The following is a 21,390-nucleotide window of genomic DNA, read 5'->3' as shown; positions in this document are numbered from 1 at the left end:
TAATGTATATAAAAAAGGGATAATACTATCTATAGCATAGGCTTATGAGAATTACAGAAGATAATTTATGCAAAGCACATTGTAGGTATAGGTAAATGGTAGCTATTATAATAATGAGGCAGTTTGTAGCCAGTGGTCAGACTTTTTGGGTTCAAATCCCGGTTCTGTCACTTGTACCTGTATGATGTTAGGCAAGTTACTCAACCTCTCTGTGCTTTGGTTTCTTCACCTGTAGAATGGAGCACACCTACCTAATAGGGTCGTTGTGAGCAGTAGGCAAAACAACTCAGGTGAAGTCTGCACATCGTAAATGATCAATAAATACTTGCCATTATTAGTATAAGTTCTCCCCTACCCTATTTAATAATTCAATTTGCCCTGAGGTCACTCTTATTCTGCTTTCCCCCATTAAGATTTATTACCTTCTAAGATAATGAATAATGCAATGAGCCATCCCCACTCTCTTTCATTACACTCTGCTTTTTTTTTTTTTTTTTAAGATTTATTTATTTTAGAGAGAGAGAGAGAAAGAGAGAGTGCGTGGGAGAGGGAGAGAGAGAATCTCAAGCAGACTCGACACTGAGCGGGAGCCGGAATTGGTTGGGGCTCCGTCTCATGACAGTGAAATCGCTACCGCAGCCGAAACCAAGAGTCGGAAGCTTCACCGACTGCGCCATCCAGGCACCCCCATCACACTCTGCTTTTTTTTTTTTTTTTTCAGTCCTTCAGTCCTTTTTTTCTCATTTCTTACATGACCACTGTGTCCTAAAAGGATACAACTGAGGAAACTCCAGATGGAACAGAGGCAAAGGGAAGGGGGGCAGAGCTTCCGTGTTCCGTGCCCCCTCTCCAGGAACGCCTCTGTCCCCACAATTTCAGGCGTTCAAGCAACCTGGAAGCTCCCCGAATTAGATTAGTTCTTCTTCGAAGGGGCGGGGTTCGGGGTGGGGAAGGTTGGGGAGCGCCGAGGTTTGGAAACATTGCAGGGCAACCAAGGCTATTGCCAAATCTCGAGTCGGTGCAGAGGTACGTAAGGTACACGTAAGGCAGGGATGGGGGGCGGGGCGGGGGGGGTGCGCGCGCGTGGCGGGGAGGGTTGCGGTGTGTGTCCATGTGCATTCAGCAGGTGTAGGGGAGGAACCCCTTCTGAGTTGTTGGCTGAGACCCCTGTCAGAAAGGGACAGATCACGGGGGAGAGAAACAGTCAAATGACACATGCAGCGCACATCAGGCAGGAGAAACCCGCACCAGAAGTCACTCAGAACGGCCGGCGCCTCGGAATTCCCGTTTCTATAGCACGTCTTCCACAAAGAAAGATCACGTTGTGGAGAAATGACAGGAGAGAGCAAAGCAGTTTTAGGCTTCTGAGCTCAGCTCACCGTGGGAAGGCCAATAGATGGAAGGAAACTGACCGGGGAAGGTTTTTCTGGGCAGGTTCCTCTGATGCCCTCTCGGGACTGATGAGAATGTCTTCTTTTCCTCCCCTTCCATGGAGGGAGGGTGCCTTTCCTAGGCGAGTTTTCTCTCTTCCTTTCAGGTCAGGAAGCCAAGGGAGAGGCAGAGGGTCCTCCTCAGGGCTGCTGTTTCTTAAGCGCTCCCACACTCAGCTTTTATTCTGGAATGTTACCTATCATCTTCTATAGTGCTAAGTTATTTACTGCTATTGTCTGTCTCCCTGCAGGGCATGGATTTTGTCCTTTTTTCCTCAGAGATATTTGGAGCACCTGGAACAGTGCCTGGCACGTAGTAGCTGCTCAATAAATGTTAGCCGTTATTATGATAAAATCTATCTTGACTCCTCTATTTAAGAGTCCTCCCGCTGCTTGCTCTGAATTCCTAATTCCCCTTAACCACCTTTCCTTTTTCTTTTGTGCAATAGCATTTACTACCTTTCAACACACCACCTAACTTATTTATTAAGTACTTTTATTACTTATGGTTAGTTTTCTCCCTCCACCATCTAGATTGTAAGTCCCATGAAAGCAAGAAGGTTTGTAGGGTTTTCCCACTCGTGTATCTCCAACACCTTGAACACCTTGCCTGGCATATAGTAGGTGATTAGCAGAATATTTGTTGAATGAATTCTATGTGGCGGAGCGTCAAAAGCACTGGGCGTGGAGTCAGAAGACCTCCTGGGACTGCCACTGAACTCTTTCGTGTGTCCTTAAACGGGTTCCCTCCCCACTCCGGGCCTCAGTTTCCCCTCCCAGCTCAGACCCTGCTGGTTCCGCGGCGGCTCGCTCCAGCCAGCTGGGCGGTGTCGCGCCAAGCGTGGCCGCTGGGGGGCGGTGGTGTCCAGCGCCCAGCCCCGCCCACTTCCCCGGGAGGGGGCGGCCGGGTGGGACCCGCCCGGTGGGACCTGCCCGCCCGCTCCCGGAGTGGAGGAGCCGGGTCCCCGGCGCAGCTGCCCCAGTTGTCCGCGAGCCTGCCCGCCGGCCCCCGGAGCCCAGCCATGTCCTGCTACATCTACCAGCTGCCCGCCTGGGTGCTGGACGACCTGTGCCGCAACATGGACACGCTCAGCGAGTGGGACTGGATGCAGTTCGGTGAGTGCACCCCCTCCCCCGCGACTCCGCCCCTAAGCCCCCTGCCCACTTCTGTTTAAGTGGGTCCTGAACCGAGGGGCTCTTTGTGCTGCCATTCCGGACCGGGGTCTCGCCGTGTGTCCTCGGGCCGGCCACCGCCCCTGGTCTGGACATCCTCTCCGCCCCCTCCACGGGGATCGTCTGGAAGGTGTTGGGTGATCTTTGAAGATGTCTGTTGTTATGTTAGTCTGTCCGTAGGTAGTGAGCGGTTCGACTTTGCTGTTTATGGTAAAGCTTATCATAATAAGCTATCAGCAGTTGCTGTGCGTTTTTGTTTACTGAGCGTCCGGCCCTGATGGAGGCACTTGGAACGGCTTATGTCCCTGAGTTCCCACAGGGCCTGTGAAGTGCGTATTTCTCCTACCCCAGTGTACAGACGAGGAAACGGATTGAGAGAGGTGGAGTAACTTACCTGCGGGCATGGCCTTGCCAAGTGGCAGAGTGGGATTTGAACCCTGGTGTCTGACTCCACCAGGACGTCGTAGGTCCTTGGTGTGTTTTGTTTGTTTGCGCCTGATGATCTGCAGAGAGGGCCTGACATCTGGGGGGCCGCCGCCCGCGTGGTCCTAGGGTTCCCAAGCAGAGGTCTGTATTCCAGGCTCCACCTCCTCCCAGCTGGTGACTTTGGACACTCTTTGCTTAACCCCTCTGAGCCTCAAACTGGAGGTTCTTGTGAGTAATGACAGTTGTATAATCTGACACTTAAGTGCCAGATTCTAGTAAGTAATAAGGAAATATTAACAATGATTATTTTTATGTTGGAGGCCAGTGTAACTGGTGCCACTTTATTTAAAAAATAATCTCGGGCACCTGGGTGGCTCAGATGCTTAAGCGTCTGCCTTCGGCTCAGGTCATGATCCCAGGGTCCTGGGATCGAGTCCCACATCGGGCTCCCTGCTCCTTGGGAGCCTGCTTCTCCCTCTGCCTCTCTCTCTCTGTCTCTCATGAATAAATAAATAAAATCTTTAAAAAAAAAAAAAATAATCTCTATATTTTCTTGAGAATTTAGATTATGATATGCATATGTATGTACTCCTGTATATACCGAAGTATATGATATATAGGTATAGTATATGCTATATATGTACATATATGTATATGTACAGTTGAAAAAAATAATAAAATGAACATGTATAGGTTATCCGTCCAGTTTGAGCAAATAATATCCATTTTAACCTAGTGGTTCTCAACCAGGGACGATTTTGCCCCCTGGGGAACAAGTGTCTGGAGACATTTTTGGTTATCACAACTTGGGGCGTGCAGTGAGTAAAGGCCAGGGATGTTGCTGAATGCCTTACAATGCACAGGACAGCCCCCTTCACATAGAAGTGTCTGGCCCAAAGGGTCAATAGTGCTCAGATTCAGAAATCCTGTTTTAAACCGGTAACGAAAATAATACATGCTTATTGCAAAATGCTGTGGGAAACAAAGATTAGCTCAAATTCCACCACTCAGGGATAACCATTCTTATTTGGATGTCAATAATAAGAATAATAATAATAATAATGAACGGCAACAACAGCAGCTAACATTTCGTGGTTCCTTACTACGTGCTAGCAGGTGCTATGTGGTTTATAGCTTCTAGTATATTATAATAAACATTTATGTGCATACAGTTTTCAAAAATCAGATATTTTGTACATTCTAATAGCTTGCTTTTTTTCACTTAAAATATTCCCAATTTTTTCTCCTTGCCAAACAGTGTTCTTTAGCAACATGGATTTAGGTTTTTATTTTTAGCATGTATTTTTGTTAACAATTTTTAATGGAGAGAAGCAACACATGCATTTACAAGTGTAAATAATACACCAGGGGTAGAGAGGAAGGTAAATGTCTTTCCTCTTCCTGGTCTTCAGCCTCCCCCGTCCATCCCCCAGAGGCAGTCACTGGTAACATGTCAGGACACCCCTGTCTATTACCACCTGGTTTTCTAGACTGCGGTGTGTTCCTTTGCTCCGATGACCTGTGACTTATCTACTTTGAATGTTTCCTGGGCAGTGGACAAATTTTGTTTAAGAGACCCCTCTAGTTTTTTTTTTTTTTTTTCATGTTGGCCTTGACTGTAAACATCAGAGCAACTTCTGTTCCTAAGATATTTAGGAACCTGTGACTTTTTAAAAGCAGCTTTATTGGGATATAATCCACATACCATACAATTCACCCTTTTAAAGTGTACGATTCAATGGCATTTAGTATGTGCAGAGTTGTATATCCATCTCCACAGTCAATCTTGGGACACTTTTTTTTTTTTTTAAGATTTTTTTATTTTTTATTTGACAGAGAGAGAAAGAGTACAAGCAGGTGGAGCAGCAGGCAGAGGGAGAGGGAGAAGCAGGCTCCCCACTCGGCAAGGAGCCCGATGTGGGGCTCCATCCCAGGACCCTGGGATCACGAGCTGAGCCGAAGGCAGACGCTTAACCTTCTGAGCCACCCAGGCGCCCTTGGAACACTTTTTTTTTTAAAAAGATTTTATTTACTGGGGCGCCTGGGTGGCTCAGTCGTTAAACGTCTGCCTTCGGCTCAGGTCATGGTCCCAGGGTCCTGGGATCGAGCCCCACATCGGGCTCCCCGCTCAGCGGGAAGCCTGCTTCTCTCTCTCCCACTCCCCGTGATTGTGTTCCCTCTCTCGCTGTGTCTCTATCAAATAAATAAATAAAATATTAAAAAAAAAAAAAAGATTTTATTTACTTATTTGAGAGAGAGAGAGAGAACGAGCGGGGGGGGAGAGGCAGAGGGAAAGGGAGAAGCAGACTCCCCGCTTAGCAGGGAGCCCATCGAGGGGCTCGATCCCAGGACCCTGGGATCACAACCTGAACCAAAGGCAGACGCTCAACTGACTGAGCCACCCAGGCACCCCTTGGAACACTTTCATTATCCTGGAAAGAAACCCTGTACCCCTTCATTGTCACCCCCAACACTCCCACACACACCCCTCCCATTTTCCTTAGCTTTCGGCATTGCCTATTCTGGGCGTTTCCTATAAATGGAATCCTCTTATATGCAGTCCTTTGTGATTGGCTTCTTTCCTGTGGCAATTAGTTTTCAAGTTTCATCCATGTTGTACCATGTATCGGTGCTTAATTTCTCTTTATTACTGAATAATATTGCACTGATGGGTGGACCACATTTTATGTATGCATTCATCAGTTGATGAACATTTGGGTTCTTTCCACTTTTTGGCTGTTATGAATAATGCCCCTGTGCACATTTGTGGTCTCAGTTTTTATGTAGTTGCAGGTTTTCATTTCCCTTAGGTGGACATCTAGGAGTGGAATTACTGAGTCATGGGGTAACTCTATATTTAACATTTTGAGGAAGTGCCAGATTGTTCTTCATCTTGGCTGCACTTCTTTACATTCCCTCCAGCAGTGTATGAGGGTTCCAGTTTCTCTGTATCCTCCCCGGCACTTGTTATTGTCTGTCTTTTCACTTCTAGCCATCTGAGTAGGTGTGAAGTGGTATCTCACTGTAATTTTGATTTGCATTTCCCTAATGACTAATGGTATTGAATATCTTTTTATGTGCTTATTGGCCCTCTGTACATCCTCTTTGGGGAATACCTCTGACTTTTTAAGCCCTGGAGACACCAGAATTGCTCAAACTCTGCAAAGATTTCCAGTTGTCTTGTAGGATATAATCCAAACTCCACCAGGCCTTCCCAGCCTGTCACAATCTGACCTCACTGACTTCTGATCTCTTCACCTTCCACATCCACTCTTGCTCACCCTGCTGCAGCCACACTGGCCTCCTTGGTGCGGGCTCAGGGCCTTTGCACTTGCTGTCCCCTCTGCCTGGGACATTCATCTTCCAGTGCTCACCGTAGCTGGCTTTCTAGTCTGCATGAGATTCCTCTTGCTGCTGTAACAAATTGGCACAAATTTAATGACTTAAAAACAGCACACATTTACCATGTTACAGTTCTGGAGGTCAGAAGTCCTGAAATCAAGGTAGTCAGCAGGGTTGCATTCCTTCTGGATACTGCAAGGGAGAGTCCATTTTCTTGCCTAAATTTTTCAGCTTCTAGAGGCTGCCTGCATCCCTTGGCTCACGGCCCCTCCCTCCACCTTCAAAGCCAACCGCGTAGCATCTTCAAATCTCTCTCTGACCTCAGCTTCTGTTATCATACCTTTGAATCTGACACTGCTGCCTCCCTCTTATAAGGACCCTGTGCTTACATAGGCCCACTCAGATAATTCAGGCTCCTCGTATCTCAGGACCCTTAATATAAGCCCATCTGCAATGTCCCTTTTGTCATGTAAGGTCCCATAGTCATAGGTTTTGGGGTTTTTGGGATACTGACATCTTTGGAGGGCCATAGTTTTTCAGGTCTCGGTTCATACTTCCCCTTATTCTAAAGGCCTCCCCTGCCCCCCCCACCCCACCCCCCGTTATTGTCTGTACCACCACTGTTTTATTTCTGCTGTTCCACTTAACAAACCTTGCTTTTACCTTATTCCTTATTTATTTATGTCTCTCTCTCCCTGGAGAATGTAAGCACCGTGAGGCCAGGGACATCACCCGTCTAGTTCATGCGTGTATTCCCAGAGCCTACAGCACAGCGCCTGGCCAGCGGGCAGACACTCAGCACTTGAATAGATGAGGAGCTGAAGGCTGTAGGAGTGGGGAGGGCATGGGGCGTGTGCACTTCTCCCCTCACCGAGAGGGCTTTGAGCCCAGGGCAGCCATGGTCCGTGTTGGGTTGGGGTTCGCTGGGCTGGGGGTCAGCCATGACCCCATTTAGCTGCTCCTTGCCAAGCCACAGTATTGTCCGGCTTTCTCTTCGTCAGAACTGGTGGTCACCATTGTCCTTCCATCTCTAAAGAGTCTCTGCTTCTGTGAGTCATTTCGAAAAGATGGTTCCTTGTGGTACTGGGGCCGTGGGGTGGGAAGATTCTTCTTCAAGTGATTTAGAAAATCCCATGGCCACACATATGTATGCTCTTTGGCTCTGACAATTGTTGGCAGATATTGCGGCTGCTTCCCGTTCATTTCCCTATGATCACAGCTGCATCCATTTTTGCCCTTGGGGGAAAACAGGCTCCTTACAGCTTCCTCCACCCAGGTGTCTTCCAAGGGGTGGGGAGGCAGGGGTTCCTTTGTTGTGCTAGGCTTTGTGTATTGTCCTACTTTGTCCCTGTCTGGCTGTGTGATTCTGGGCAAGTGACTGCCTCTCTCTGAGCCTTTCGTGTCCTCATCTATAAAAACGGGGGTGAGTTGCCGAGAGGCTTAGGGGACATGTTGTGTGGATGTTCCTTAGTGTTTTTCTCTTAGCCAGGGAGGAGTCCCACTAGTCCTGACAAGGGTCATTTGGCCCTAGGGGGGGTCATTTCAGGAGGCTGTGTCGTGTCTGTTCCAGAGGACTTTGAACATGGGCAAGATTTTCTACTCTCAGGGAACTCCTGCAGGATTCAGGGACTCAGACCTGGGGGGATGGTCCCACGTGGTGGCAACCACAGGGGACAGAAGCAGGTTTTCATAGAGTGAAGTTGGTTTAATAATGACAGCTAACACTTATGTGACACTTTCTATGTACGAAGCACTATTCCGAGTACATCTGTATATGTAACTAATCGGATCCTGGCAACAACTTCTGAGGCAGGTGCGGTTGTTATCCTCGTTGGCAGATAAGGAAACTGAGGCACAAGGACAGGTGACGGGCTTACCCAAGTACACAGCAAGTAAGTAGCAGGATAGGATTTGAACCCAGGCTTCAGAATCCAAAATCTGGACCCTGAACCATTATACTGTCCTGCTGATAGAAATATGTACTTTTTAAAAAAAGATTTTATTTATTTGTCAGAGAGGGAGAGCACAAGCAGGGGGAGAAGCAGGTTTCCCACTGAGCAGGGAGTCTGACGTGGGGCTCGATCCCAGGACCCCAGGATCATGACCTGAGCCGAAGGCAGATGCTTAACGACTGAGCCACCCAGGCGCCCCATAAGTATGTATTTTTATATCTGTAGAAAAGTGAAAGAATAGAAGCAAAAGTATGACCAGTGTTTGTTTTGGGTTCCTCCAAGTGGGATGATCATGGGGACTTTGATTTTGTCCTGTTAGCCGGATCTTCTGTGATCATCAGGTATTTCTTATGTGCGTTGAGAAAAGAGCTAGGAACTTCACAGGGTCTGTGGCAGTGACTCATTCCCCCCAGGTCTCTATCTTGTCTTTACCCCGTTTTAAGGGCCTGGTTAAATGTTGATGGGTTGCTACCTTAAGCTACATCCCTGTCACGGGAGCCTGCGAACTGTGAGGCCCCTCAGGGCTTAGTTACTACTTCTCTCTTGCGGCCTGTAAGGAGAGCTCGTCCCACAACGCTGTGGGTGGAACATCACATCGGGGCTTCTGTTTTGCCCATTACATCACACTGCCTCTGAAGAGTGGGAGGCGTGCCAGCGAACAGCCTGGCGTGCAGAGAAGGGGTGCAGGGAAGGGGTGCAGGGAGATGGTGCGGGGGAGGTGTTCCTTCCTCCTCTCTCCACTCTTTCCTCTCAGCTGCTGGAAGCAGCCCCTGACCCTGTTGACATCACTTCCCGCTGACCAGGAATCTGGCCTGGGGTTTCCAGTGACTAAAGTTGCAACTGAGAACTTTCCATCCCTAACAGGCTTTCTCTCTGCGGGAGGCTGTCTCAATCTTCCCCATTCCTCCAGAGGGACGGGGTTGTGCAATGTGATGGTGCCACTCCCTGGCTCTGAGCTCTTCCAGCTCTTCTGTGTCCCTTAGAAGTGAGTCCAAAGGCTATAGCCTGGCCTTTGAGGCCCTTTGTAATGTGGTCCCCTTCCCCACTCCATTCACTTATGTTTGTATTTTTCAAACAGAAATCTCCACGGGCTTCTGGTTTACCCGCCACAGTATCTCTAGAGCTTGTGACGGTCTTGGAGCACAGAAGTGCTCTATAATACTCTGCTGAATGAGTGAACGAGTGACTTGATGTTCACGTGGATTCCTGCTCCATGATTTCTTGAAATTCTGGATCTGAAGTGTGATTCTTTTATTCCGAGTTAAGAGGGGGAAAAAAAGCCTCCTCCGCTTTAGTAAATTCAGCGGAATACATGTGACCATTCAAAATGCCATTTATGAAGAGCTTGTAACAACTCGGGAAATGCTTATGGTATAATGTTAATAGATGAGAGCAGGCTGCAGAATCTCACAGGCCAGTAACAACTGCATCTAGAATGCTCCTCTGCCGAGGAGAGGGGAGAGTTTGGGAAAGGGAAAGTACCCTAGTGGGATGCTGCGTAACTTGTTTTATTGGTGTTTTCTCCCCTTCATTTTCCAAGTTTTCTTTAGTGAACAACCATTAATTTTATAATGAAAAATGTGAAGGAGGAATGCTTTATATTTACTACTGCCAGTGGCCCCCCCTGCAAATTTTGTAGTGTTTCAGAGTTGGCAAAGTGCTTTTAGATGCATGGGCTCTCTTGATCCTGTAACAGTTCTGTGAGGATGCTGGGCCATGGGTTCCTTTGTTCTTTCGTTTGTTCATTCATTCATTCATTCATTCCCCCCTGCCAGGGCTGGGACCTAGGGGCGGGGAGAATGAGATACCCAGGGCAGAATTTAAGGAGGCACCTACTCTCCAGCTTCTGAGAGTGCAGGATCAGCCCCGAGAGTGAGCACCTCCTTAAATTTTGTCCCCATGAGTGCCTCCTTTGCCTCACCCTGGGCCTGGCCTTGTCCCCACTCTGTGCCAGGTGCTGATCTCTGTTCTGGGGACCTTCCAGTGGACAGAACAGAAAAAACTCCCTGTCTACACGGAGCTTCTATTCTAGGAGGGGAGGCAAGAGAAGTTCCATTACCTCCGCACCTACAGTTGAGGAAACTGAGGCTCCCACTGGTGAAGTGCCTTGCCCACAGCAAATAAGCAGCTAGAGGGCAAAACCCCTGACCCTCTGGTCCAGTGGGCTTTCTCCTGTTTTGTGTGGCGGTGAAGTTGATATTTACACTCCAGTGTAGTTGATGTGCCAGTCCCACGGGTATCAAGTGGAGGCAGCCCTACACCTTGGGCTGCCGGTGGACCCCAGCTAAAGGTGGAATTTCAGGTGTGATGGGGGCCGAGAGACAGGATGCTGCGGACAAAGCCCGCTAGCCTGGGGACCCTCTGGTGACTGCCTTTCTGACGCTAAGCAGAGCCCCTCCCTTGCCTTCCAGCCTCGTACGTGATCACAGACCTGACGCAGCTGCGGAAGATCAAGTCGATGGAGCGGGTGCAGGGCGTGAGCATCACGCGGGAGCTGCTGTGGTGGTGGGGCATGCGGCAGGCCACCGTCCAGCAGCTGGTGGACCTCCTGGGTCACCTGCAGCTCCACCGCGCGGCCCAGATCGTTCTGAACTGTGAGTACCACGAGGCCCGGGCAGCCGCCCAGGAGCGGGTTTCAGCAGGAGCCGCACCGCGGCCGGGAAACTTTGCTTCGTCTCAGAAAAAAGTGTGAATGAAAGAATTTACCATCCACCTAAGAAATCCGGAATGGTGGTTCCCTGTGGGAGAGGGGTTGCGCGGCCAGGGATCAAGATGTTGGAGAGAGACTTTACTCTGAGTGCTTTTGTACCTTTTATTTTTTTTTTTTTTTATTTTTTTTATTTTTTTTTAAATTTTTTGGTTTTTTTTTTTTTTTTTAAATGTTTTATTTATTTATTCATGAGAGTCAGAGAGAGAGAGAGAGAGAGAGGCAGAGGGAGAAGCAGGCTCCCCGCCTAGCAGGGAGCCCGATGCGGGACTCGATCCCAGGATCCCGGGATCATGACCTGAGCCGAAGGCAGACGCTTAACCATCTGAGCCACCCAGGCGCCCCCCTTTTGTACCTTTTAAATTCTGCTTCTCTCTTCCAAAGATAAAGAAATAATGATTAAAAAAATAGCTCTACATAAAAATCCAAAAAAGTTCTACAGTAAAAATGATTTATTTTTTATTTATTTATGGTTTAGAGGGAGGGAGGGGCAGAGGGGAAGAGAGAGAGAGAATCGTAAGCAGGCTAAACACCCAGTGTGGAGTCCAATGTGGGGTTCGATCTTAGGACCCTAAGATCCTGAGCTGAAACCAAGAGTCAGATGCTTAACTGACTGAGCCACCCAGGTGCCTCACTAGCACATTCTTTTCTTTTCTTTTCTTTTTAAATTAATTGATTAATTAATTTTTAAAGATTTTATTTAATTATTTGACAGAGAGAGTGAGAGAGAGAGCACAAGCAGGGGGAGTGGCAGGCAGAGGGAGAGGGAGAAGCAGGCTCCCCGCTGAGCAAGGAGCCCAAAGCGGGACTCGATCTCAGGACCCTGGGATCATGACCTGAACCAAAGGCAGATGCTTTTTTTTTTTTTTTAAAGATTTTATTTATTTATTTGACACAGAGAGACACAGCGAGAGAGGGAACACAAGCAGGGGAAGTGGGAGAGGGAGAAGCAGGCTTCCTGCCGAGCAGGGAGCCCGATGTGGGGCTCGATCCCAGGACCCTGGGATCATGACTTGAGCTGAAGGCAGACACTTAATGACTGAGCCACCCAGACGCCCCCAAAGGCAGATGCTTATCTGACTGAGCCACCCAGGCATCCCTAGCACATTCTTTTAACAACTGCATTGTGTTCATTTGGCAGACATGCCATGATTTATTTACTTCACCTACTGGTAGTTGTTTACCTTGCTTCTTAGTTTTCTCCCATATGCAGTGTTGTACCCTTAGACGTATGCACCGTATTTGCACATATGTCAGTTTAGCTGGAGGATGATTTTTTATTTATTTTTATTTTTAATTTTTTTAAAGATTTTACTTATTTATTTGACAGAGAGAGACAGCAAGAGAGGGAACAACAAGCGGGGGCGGGGGGTGGGAGAGGGAGAAGCAGGCTTCCTGCCGAGCAGGGAGCCTGATGCAGGGCTCGATCCCAGGACCCTGGGATCATGACCTGAGCCGAAGGCAGACGCTTAACGACTGAGCCACCCAGGTGCCCCTGGAGGATGATTTTTTTTTTTAGCATTGGAATGGCTGGGTTGAGAGTCTGTGTATTTTAAGTTTTTATTAATATTGGTGGCATCAATATTACCAAATTATCCTCCTATCCACTATTACAACAACGGTGGGAACATATCTAGCAGGTAATAATTGCTCCCTATCATGAGGAGTGGCTGTAAAGTTGAAGAAGTAGAATTATGTCAAGTGCTTGGTGTTCGGCCAGTGCTCAGCTGAAGGCAGGGCGGATTATGGTTACTCCCATCTAGGTCCCCCATTCCTCCTCATGTCCCCAAAGAGACCCCTTCAGTAGGGGGTAACGAGCCAGTCTTTTAATAGGTACTTTCTGAACACCTGCCCAGTGTCTGGTGCTGTCTTCGTTTCTAGAATACAGTGATGGGCAGAGACAGGTCCTTTGCCCTCATGCAGGACATAGTCTTATGAAGGTATAGTCAATAGACCAGAAAATAAGTAAAAATAATGGGTTGGAGGGACCAGGTAGGAGAGCCTCCTAGAACATGTTAGTCACAGAAGGGCAGTTTAAGGAGAAGTCGGAGCAATGGAAAGAAGACAGCCATGTGAAGAGTTTAGGTAAGAGAGCCCAGGGAGAGCCTGGGGCTTTGACGGAACGAGCATAGAGCTAGTGTGGGAGGTAGAGAGCAGTATAGTCTGAGCCCCGGAGACCTGAAGAAGACCCGGTGTGGGCCCTGGTGTTGTTCTGTCTGGGGTTCCTGGGTTGGGCATAATGTGGCTGAATCAATAGACCCAGGTTCAGCACTTTCCTGACTGTACCTCAGGCCTTCTGGAATCATGGAGGGCTTCCAGGAGGAGGGGTGGTGGGATCTAAAGCAAGGAACTGAGGGATGGGGGGTTAGAGGCCTCCACCCTCAGAGATGTCAGGAGAACAGGGGACATTGGGGTGGCCCTGCAGGTGGGGGGATCTAGAGATGAAACCCAAACCAGGCTTTCGGGGGCACCATAGGGGTAGATCACATTGGGCATAGAAGGCCAGTGGGGCAGCAGGACCCTCTCTCGCCCTTAGCCACTTGGCGACTCTCCAGGATTTAGGGCATCCAGGGACACAGTCTCACTAGATGAAGGACAGTTCCTCTCATAGCAGGAGTCCCTGTCTGGGGGCAGTTGTGGGGAAGGAAGATCCTGCTCACAGGGCGGGGAGTGATGCACCAGCATGAGACTCGGGCTGACCCCCGGCCCTCCAGCCCCAGCAGTGTAATCTCTAAGTCAGGAGTGGGCACGTCTCCAGACACGGCCACCCGTAAGCCTCTGCAGCCTCGGCTCGGGTCTGGCCGCCTCCCCAAGCTCACTGTTTTCCTCAGACTAGGGAGGGATGGTCCGCTCAGCCGCCAGACCCCCCGCGCCTCTGGGACTTCCTGAGACCCCTCCCTGGCCCGCCAGCCCTTCTGTCCCGAGAGGGTTCCCTTCAGTGCTGTCATACAGCATCCCTGCCCTCACGTGGCCCGCCCCCAGGTCCTCGTCCTGGTCCGCTGGGGGTGCCCGCGGCAGCTGGGGGAGCTGTGGCTTCACAGGAACGCGGTGAGGCGGCCCGCTCAGCCCTCCGCTGTTACAGGGGCGGGTCCCGCCCTTTCCCTGGGCTTTAGTCTCCCGGCCGTGGTTCGGCGGAGGCGGGCTGGACGACGTCGGAGCCCCCCCGGGACACTCATGGTGCCCTGGCCCCCCGTCGTCCCGCGGATCTTGCGGCATTTCAGTCGGCTGGTGTGACTGGCACCTGCCCCTTCAGCCGTGTGCAGACCCTGGCTCGTCTGCACCCCCAGAGCCTGGTGGATGGGGAGAAACGGTTAGCACCGAATGTGCCCTCAGATATTTCTCACATTTTGAGAGAATTAATGGTAGACTCCTAATGGGCTGGAAAAGAGGCAGGGAGGGAGGGGGAGGGGCAACGCCGCCGGAGCCAGTGCAGTCGGAATCCAGGGGCCCGGGTTTCCAGCTCAGTCCACTCTGGGGAGGGGGCTGGTGGCTCAGGGCCCGCAGCACAGCCTGGTTTTGTCTCTCCCGAGTGGCTGACATGCTGCAGGGGTGTCCCGGGCCCCGAAAGCAGACAAGCACCGGGGATTGGGAAAGGCCTCTGGTTGGACATTGCAACTTGCCGTTGACGTCAAAACCTGACTGCTGACTAATCTGGAACATATTCTTAATGATTTGAGGTCAACAAACAATATAGTGCCAACTTTAAAGAAACACACTCATGGCAGCATGACACTCGGTTTTAAGCTAACAGTGACTGAGCACTTTCGATGTGCCAGTCTCCTCCCAACAGTTCCGAGGAGCCCCTTCTCCCCCTGAGGAAACGAGAATGGCTAAGTGACCCCCCTCCCCGCAAGGGCACAAGTCTGGTCATGGGTAGGGCGGGAGGGTGCACCCAGGCGTGTCTGGATCCAGCACCCTCGTTCTTAGCTTTTCTCACAGAAACCTCTTTGGGCTTCCAGACAACAGCCATAGTTTTTCTGTCAGCATCTCTTCTGTCTAGAATTTGACTCAGATCCCTGCTGTCCTGGTCCAGCTGCCTCCAACCTGTCAGGACTATGCGAGTCTACCTTTGTTCCCCAAACCTCTTCTCTCTTCCCCCTCTAGCCCTGCTGACTAAATTTGTCTGAGGAAGAGAGACTGAGGCTTCTTTCCACATCCACACATCCCCTGGCTATTCTTCTGAGAGCCTGGTTGTGTTCTTACTATAGCTTTGCGTCCTCAGGCAGGACACTTCCCCTTTTTGTATCTTGTTTTTTTCATCAGTTTAAAAAAAGCAGAAAGTGCTATAAATCTCTGCCCCTTTGTGGAGGTGAACACAGAGGGCGTGTTCTGTATGTGTGAAGCATTTTAAGTTTCTGTAGTCCAACTAGTCAAAGCCATTTTCCCTTCCCTAATCGTAACATTAGTTAAACCTTATTTTTCATTAACTTGCTCAGCTGCTTCCGGCAGTTTGAGAACCCGACTTCTGCCTACCACTTCTTAAAGGGCTTTAAGAATAGATTTGATAGGGGAGGTGGGTGGAGGATGCGGTAACTGGGTGACGGGCATTAAGGAGGGCATGTGATGGAATGAGCACTGGGTGTTAAATGCAACTAATGAATCACTAAACTTTACCTCTGAAACTAACAATACACGATATGTTAATAAATTGACTTTATTTATTTATTTATTTTAAGATTTTATTTATTTATTTGACAGAGAGAGACACAGCGAGAGAGTGAACACAAGCAGGGGGAGTGGGAGAGGAAGAAGCAGGTCTCCCGCTGAGCAGGGAGCCCGATGTGGGGCTCGAACCCAGGACCCTGGGATCATGACCTGAGCCGAAGGCAGACGCTTAACAACTGAGCCACCCAGGCGCCCCAAATTGATTTTAAATAATAAAAAAAAAGAAGAGATTGGATAGAACCGTGCTTGAAAACCACACACACCAGAGGTCCTGGAAACAAACTGGCTTCCTCGGAGACTAGCATCTCCAGATAATATATTTGCATTTGACAGAGGCCTTCTGAAGACGGTGCCTGAACTGAAAGGTGGTGCGTTGGGCCCGCTGGGGGCCACCCTGTGTCTGGTCTCTTGAAATCAAGTACTGTGGGTGGCTGCTGGTGTGGTTGGGTAAAGAGCTGCGTCTGTGGGTCTCCGTTCCTTCATATTTTCTCGGCCATCATTGCCAAGACCACTGTTACTCTGTTTGTCACACTCCCAACATTAAATGTTACAAGAATTAGAATAAATTAGCACAGAAGGCTTACTACCTAACCCCCCATTCCTCCAGCAACCCTGTTTGCCAGGGTCAACCCCTTTTTATTCTTTGAGCCGTTTCTTGGTACTTGTCTGTATTAACATTTCTGGTTCACTGCTGCTACTAAGGGCAGACGACAGTGACATTTTAATTAAGACCTTTATTTCTCTCTCCTGTGACAGTCCAAGCTGCCCAGGGCTGAATGGGCAGCTTCAGGCCATCAAGGATCAGGGGTTTTGTTTGGTTTTGTTTTTTGTAATGCTCTGCTGCCTTGGACAGCTGGCTGCCCCTCACCCCTGAAAGGACTACTCTGAGCTTCACATGCACCTTCCAGCTGTGCCACAAAGGGTTTGGAAGGCAAGGTGCACGACTAACTTGCCTTCCAAGCCACTGACCAGGACCTAGTCACATGATAGCACCTAGTTGCAGGGTAGGCTGGGAAATGTAATCTGTAGCTGGGAGCTTATGTGCACAACGAAAACTTCTATTACGTTAGAGGAGGAGGGAATAAATATTGGAGGGACAGCAGTCTCTCTATAATTCTCCCCTTTCGGCCACCCAAATATCCGTATACACCTGTCTTCTCACACCTAAAACATGCTCACCGTTTCCCCAAGGGAGACAGGCCAGAGGCCCTAATCGGTTTCTTCCTTTAGCTCAAGGCCCAGGATCTGGGGGATCAGGCCCCCATGGTGCAGTACCTCTCCACCAAAGAGAAGTTCTCGGCTCCCCTTCTCCCAGCACACCCAGAACCCCGCGGTGGTATCTGAACAGGAAGCCACAATCAGAACTCTCCCATTTGAAACGAGAAACACGCTGGAACCACTCATGTGTAGCAGGTGACAAACCTGGCTGAGCAGCAGTTGTGAGAGTCCCTCCCAGGCCAGGGGAGTAAGTTGTGTGCTTGATCCATCTGCATCCCCTTCTTCTTCTCAGTAGATCAGGGGTTCTCAAAGTGTGGTCCCCAGGCTTCTAAGCATCAGCATCACCTTGAACTCGTTAGAGATGCAAATTCTTGGGTCGCCTCATCTGCTGATTCAGAAACTCCGGGGTGGTGGGGTCCTGGGTCTGTGTTTTAACAAGTGGGGTGAGGGGTGGGGGCAGGTGTTGGGGAGTGGGGAAGCTTCCCTGTTCATTATTCTCTGTGGCCTCATCTGAAGCGGGAACTGAAGAGAGGCTGTCCTTAGAGGGGGCTACTAGGCTTTCACAGCCCACTTCCTCCTGGTCTGAAATATGTAGTTTCTAGCCAGGCAGCCATATGTCTAGCTAAAACTTCTAGAATGTGGGAAGACGGGGGGGCATTCTCTGCTGTGTTAGTACTATCTCTAAATAAGGTGCTTATACTGTCCTTTTCATATTTATTAATTTAAATATTATCCACTGACTTTCTAAAAGAAGAGGATTCTGCTTATACACAGCTCCTCTCCCTTTCTAATACATTTATATCACGATTTTTAGTTCCTCTGTAGATTGCTTTTGCAATGTTTAATGAACATCCTTACATTTCTGATTCTTTTTCCATTCAGCTCTAGGCAATGCCTGTTGATTCTCTCCTTTGTAAGATGACGTTGTCCCTTCTCTTGCCCTTTCTTACCCCATTCTCTCTACTTTCACCTCCCAGCTTTGGGCAAAGACCAGTTGTTTGAGTCATTTCCTTCCTGGAGCTGGGTTCTCACTGAATGGGGAATTTTCGGCTGCCGCCTAAAGTGAGACAGAAGAGAATGATCTCTTTCCCTCCCAAAGAGCCCGAGTCCTCCGTGGATGTTGTCACAGCCCTAGGCTCTGCTAAGCCCACAGCGAAGAGCTTGGTCTTGGATGAAACCCTAATCTCTGGGTCAGGACATGAAGGGGAATGCCATCTGTGTGTCCTGGTTGACAGATGTCTTGCCATAGGGAAAGTACTGTGTGTATAAGGCATCTGCAGGGTGAATCATAGTCTAGAGTAGCATTTCCTAAACCACATGCCTCAGAAGAGTGCTCCAGCAAGATATGTCCCCTGCAAACAAAGAGTTCATGAGTAACTAAACTTGGGAAATCCTGTATGCTTTTATCAGTGCCCCCTACCTTTGGAGATTCATAATGCAAACCATTGTATTAAGGCTCTGATAAGTCCTGCAGCAAAGAGATCTATTTAGGCCAGTGTTTTCCATTTATATTTGACCATGGAACCCCTTTTCATTTGATGCTTATAAATAGTCCCACGGAACCAACACATTGTGGGAATCACTGCTCTAGTGAAATGGTGACCATGATGAAATTTGCCGGGCATTTCAGGGGAGCTTCATGATGGAGAGACTGGGGGATCAGGGGCAGATTTTTATGGTCAGGCCAGCATTCAGCTTCAGAGGAATCTGACGCAAGGGACCAGGGCTAGCCATCACCCTGGGGCTCAAAACATGAAGGTCCTGGGGCGCCTGGGTGGCTCAGTCGTTAAGCGTCTGCCTTCGGCTCAGGTCATGATCCCAGGGTCCTGGGATCGAGCCCCGCATCAGGCTCCCTGCTCTGCAGGAAACCTGCTTCTCCCTCTTCTACTCCCCCTGCTTGTGTTCCCTCTCTCACTGTGTCTCTCTGTGTCAAATAAATAAATAAAATCTTTAAAAAAACAAAAAACAAAAAACATGAAGGTCCTACTCCCAAGAGGGACTTTTCCTGACTATCGGTCTTGGGTGGGGGTTGGGGGGGGGACATGCACCAGGCTCCAGAGCCTAAGTTCTAACATCTCGGGTGCGTGCGAGCAGGATTCAAGGCAGAGGCCACAGTATCGGAGCCGCGGCTCCCAACCAGAGGGATTGGCTATCATCACTGCTGAGCTCTAGAGCTGTTTAGATGCCACCAAAGGCAGCCTAGGAGCTGAGCCTGCCGATGGTGAGGATCAGATGGCTCTAGCTCTGGAGGACTGGAAACCAGGTGTGCCTAACCTGGGAGATAAAGCTCTGCCTCCTTCCTCCCCACAGTGAGTTAGATACATGGAAGCTGGGCCAGAGAGTCAATAATGAACTAAAGAAATATTTGTCAAGTGCCTACTTCTATATGCTAGGTACTAGGGACACAGCAATGAAAATACAGACGGGGTCCTAGACCTCAGGGAGCCTGCAGTCTAGTGTGGGAGACACATCTTGACAGGAGGACGACACGGAGACAAGCACAGGGTGAGGTGGAAGAGGGCAGGATTTGAGCTCATGGGGCGAAGCTTCCTGAGGAAGCGAAACCTGAGCCTCCATCAGAAGGACGAGTGAGACTAGTGAGTGAGGGACCGCACGATCATTTCGAGGCAGAGGGCACAGCTCATGCAAAGGCCTGAAGGTGGGAAGGGGTGATGTTTGAGGACCCAAACAGAGGCCATGGGGGCCTCAGCAAGAGGACAGTGCGGCGGGCTGAGCCTGGGAGAAGGCAGGGTGCAGGGTCAGGCCACCCGAGGCCTCGCAGGCCGTGGTCAAGAGGCTGCTTTCTCAGGGAGGGAAGGGAAGATTTTGGAGGACTTGTGTCTGAAGTGTGCCCATTGTTCTGACCGCTGTGTGGAATAGGGGACTGTGAGGTTCTGAGTAGGAGCCCAAGAAGCTTCTGGAATCGGAAGGGATCGGGAGGTTTTATCTTTCCTCCTGCTGCTACCATCTTCCTGGGAGTTTTCTTTGGACTTTTACAGTTTTCACACAGTGTCATTTTGGTTGTGCAACCTTGACGTTTTCTGACTTTTGGTTTGGCGTCTCACCAGAGTCATTTCCTTCCTGGAGCTGGGTTCTCACTGAATGGGGAATTTTCGGCTGCCGCCTAAAGTGAGACGGAAGAGAATGATCTCTTTCCCTCCCAAAGAGCCCGAGCTATTGCAAGGGCCAGACGGGGCTCATGTCTTTGCTCTCTTGGAAGGCTTCCCAATATCTGTCCTTTCCAAGCTAGGGAATGACAATGCGTGGATAGGATTCAGGGCCACTGGAGAAGTGGCCCGGAAGTGGCACTGTATTTGGCCAAGACCCCCCCCAGGCCAGGAGTCCGCCTAACTGGTTCTAGTTATAACTTGTATTTAGCACCTAATATGTGCCAGGTAGGCATCTTACTTCATAAATCTTATTATTCCCATTTTATAGATGTGGAAACTGAGGCTCAGAGATTAACTAACACGCCGAAAGCCACATTGCTAGTAAGTAATGGGCTGGGGTGGGGACCCAGATCTGCTTGACCTTAAACCCTACTGGGGTAGGTCACTAGATGGCATCAGGTCTCACTTTTCCCCCCTGTAAAAAGGTACACATATTGCCCTGTCTATTATTCTCATAAACCGGGAAGCTGCAAAACATAAGAGATGGTGAGGTTTTTAAAAAGTTAGTGCTGATGGGGCACCTGGGTGGCTCAGTCAGTTAAGCGTCTGCCTTAGGCTTGGGTCACGATCCCAGGGTCTGGGGATCGAGCCCCACATCGGGCTCCCTGTTCAGTGGGGAGCCTGCTTCTCCGTCTCCCTCTGCCTACCGTTCTGCCTACTTGGACTCTCTCTCTATCTCTCTGTCAAATAAATAAAATCTTAAAAAAAAAGTTACTGCTGTGTGGCTCAGGACAGGTCACCTGACTTTCTTTCCACACATTAGTTACTCCACTGGAACAGAGCGAGGCTTTAATCACCTTGGGGATTTTGGGGGGTTGTGTGAGAATGAACAGAGCGTATGTGCAATGCATCTAAATCAGTCCCCAGATTTTTAGAGAGGGAAGGTGAGAGCTGGAATGAAAGGAACTGCCCTTTCCTGAACTCCTGCTCCGTGCTAAGCTAGCGTAACTAGCTAGCATAACTGCTCCTGTGGGTTGCAAGTTTTGAACACATATTGAGATCATCCGTTAACCAGGATAGGCTGGGTTATGTTGCAGTCATGGATAAACCCTGAAACCTCCGTTGTTCAACACCACACAGATGGATTTCTCAAAGTCCGGTGCTGCTGGCTCTGTCTTCTGGAACACATGGCTTCCGGGGTCAGTGTGACCGGGGAAGAGAGGCCTGAAAGAGGCTCACTGGCTCTTCCTTGCTCCATCCAGAAAGTGACAGTAGCATTTCCACTTAAAACCCATTGGCCAGAACCAGTCATGTGGCCCAGCTTAATCGCAAGGGAGGCTGGGTATGAGAGGGAGCAAAGGAGTCTC

General features: G+C 49.5%; 1 protein-coding gene across 2 annotated transcripts in view; it reads left to right on the top strand.

Moving 5' to 3' along the window:
• Positions 1 to 2,334: 2,334 nt before the first annotated feature.
• IRAK2 (interleukin 1 receptor associated kinase 2) overlaps positions 2,335 to 21,390 on the top strand; it is a 60,561-nt gene continuing 41,505 nt past the window's right edge. For both annotated transcript variants that reach the window (XM_078075128.1, XM_036079872.2), the window contains exons 1-2: positions 2,335 to 2,546; positions 10,735 to 10,917. In XM_078075128.1, the coding sequence (XP_077931254.1) occupies positions 2,453 to 2,546; positions 10,735 to 10,917 (277 nt within the window). In that variant the 5' untranslated portion in view covers positions 2,335 to 2,452. The remainder of the gene's footprint in view (positions 2,547 to 10,734; positions 10,918 to 21,390) is intronic.

The sequence above is a fragment of the Halichoerus grypus genome, chromosome 1, assembly GCF_964656455.1.
Source record: "Halichoerus grypus chromosome 1, mHalGry1.hap1.1, whole genome shotgun sequence".
Classification (NCBI taxonomy): domain Eukaryota; kingdom Metazoa; phylum Chordata; class Mammalia; order Carnivora; family Phocidae; genus Halichoerus; species Halichoerus grypus.
This window is presented reverse-complemented; position numbering and strand designations above follow the sequence as displayed.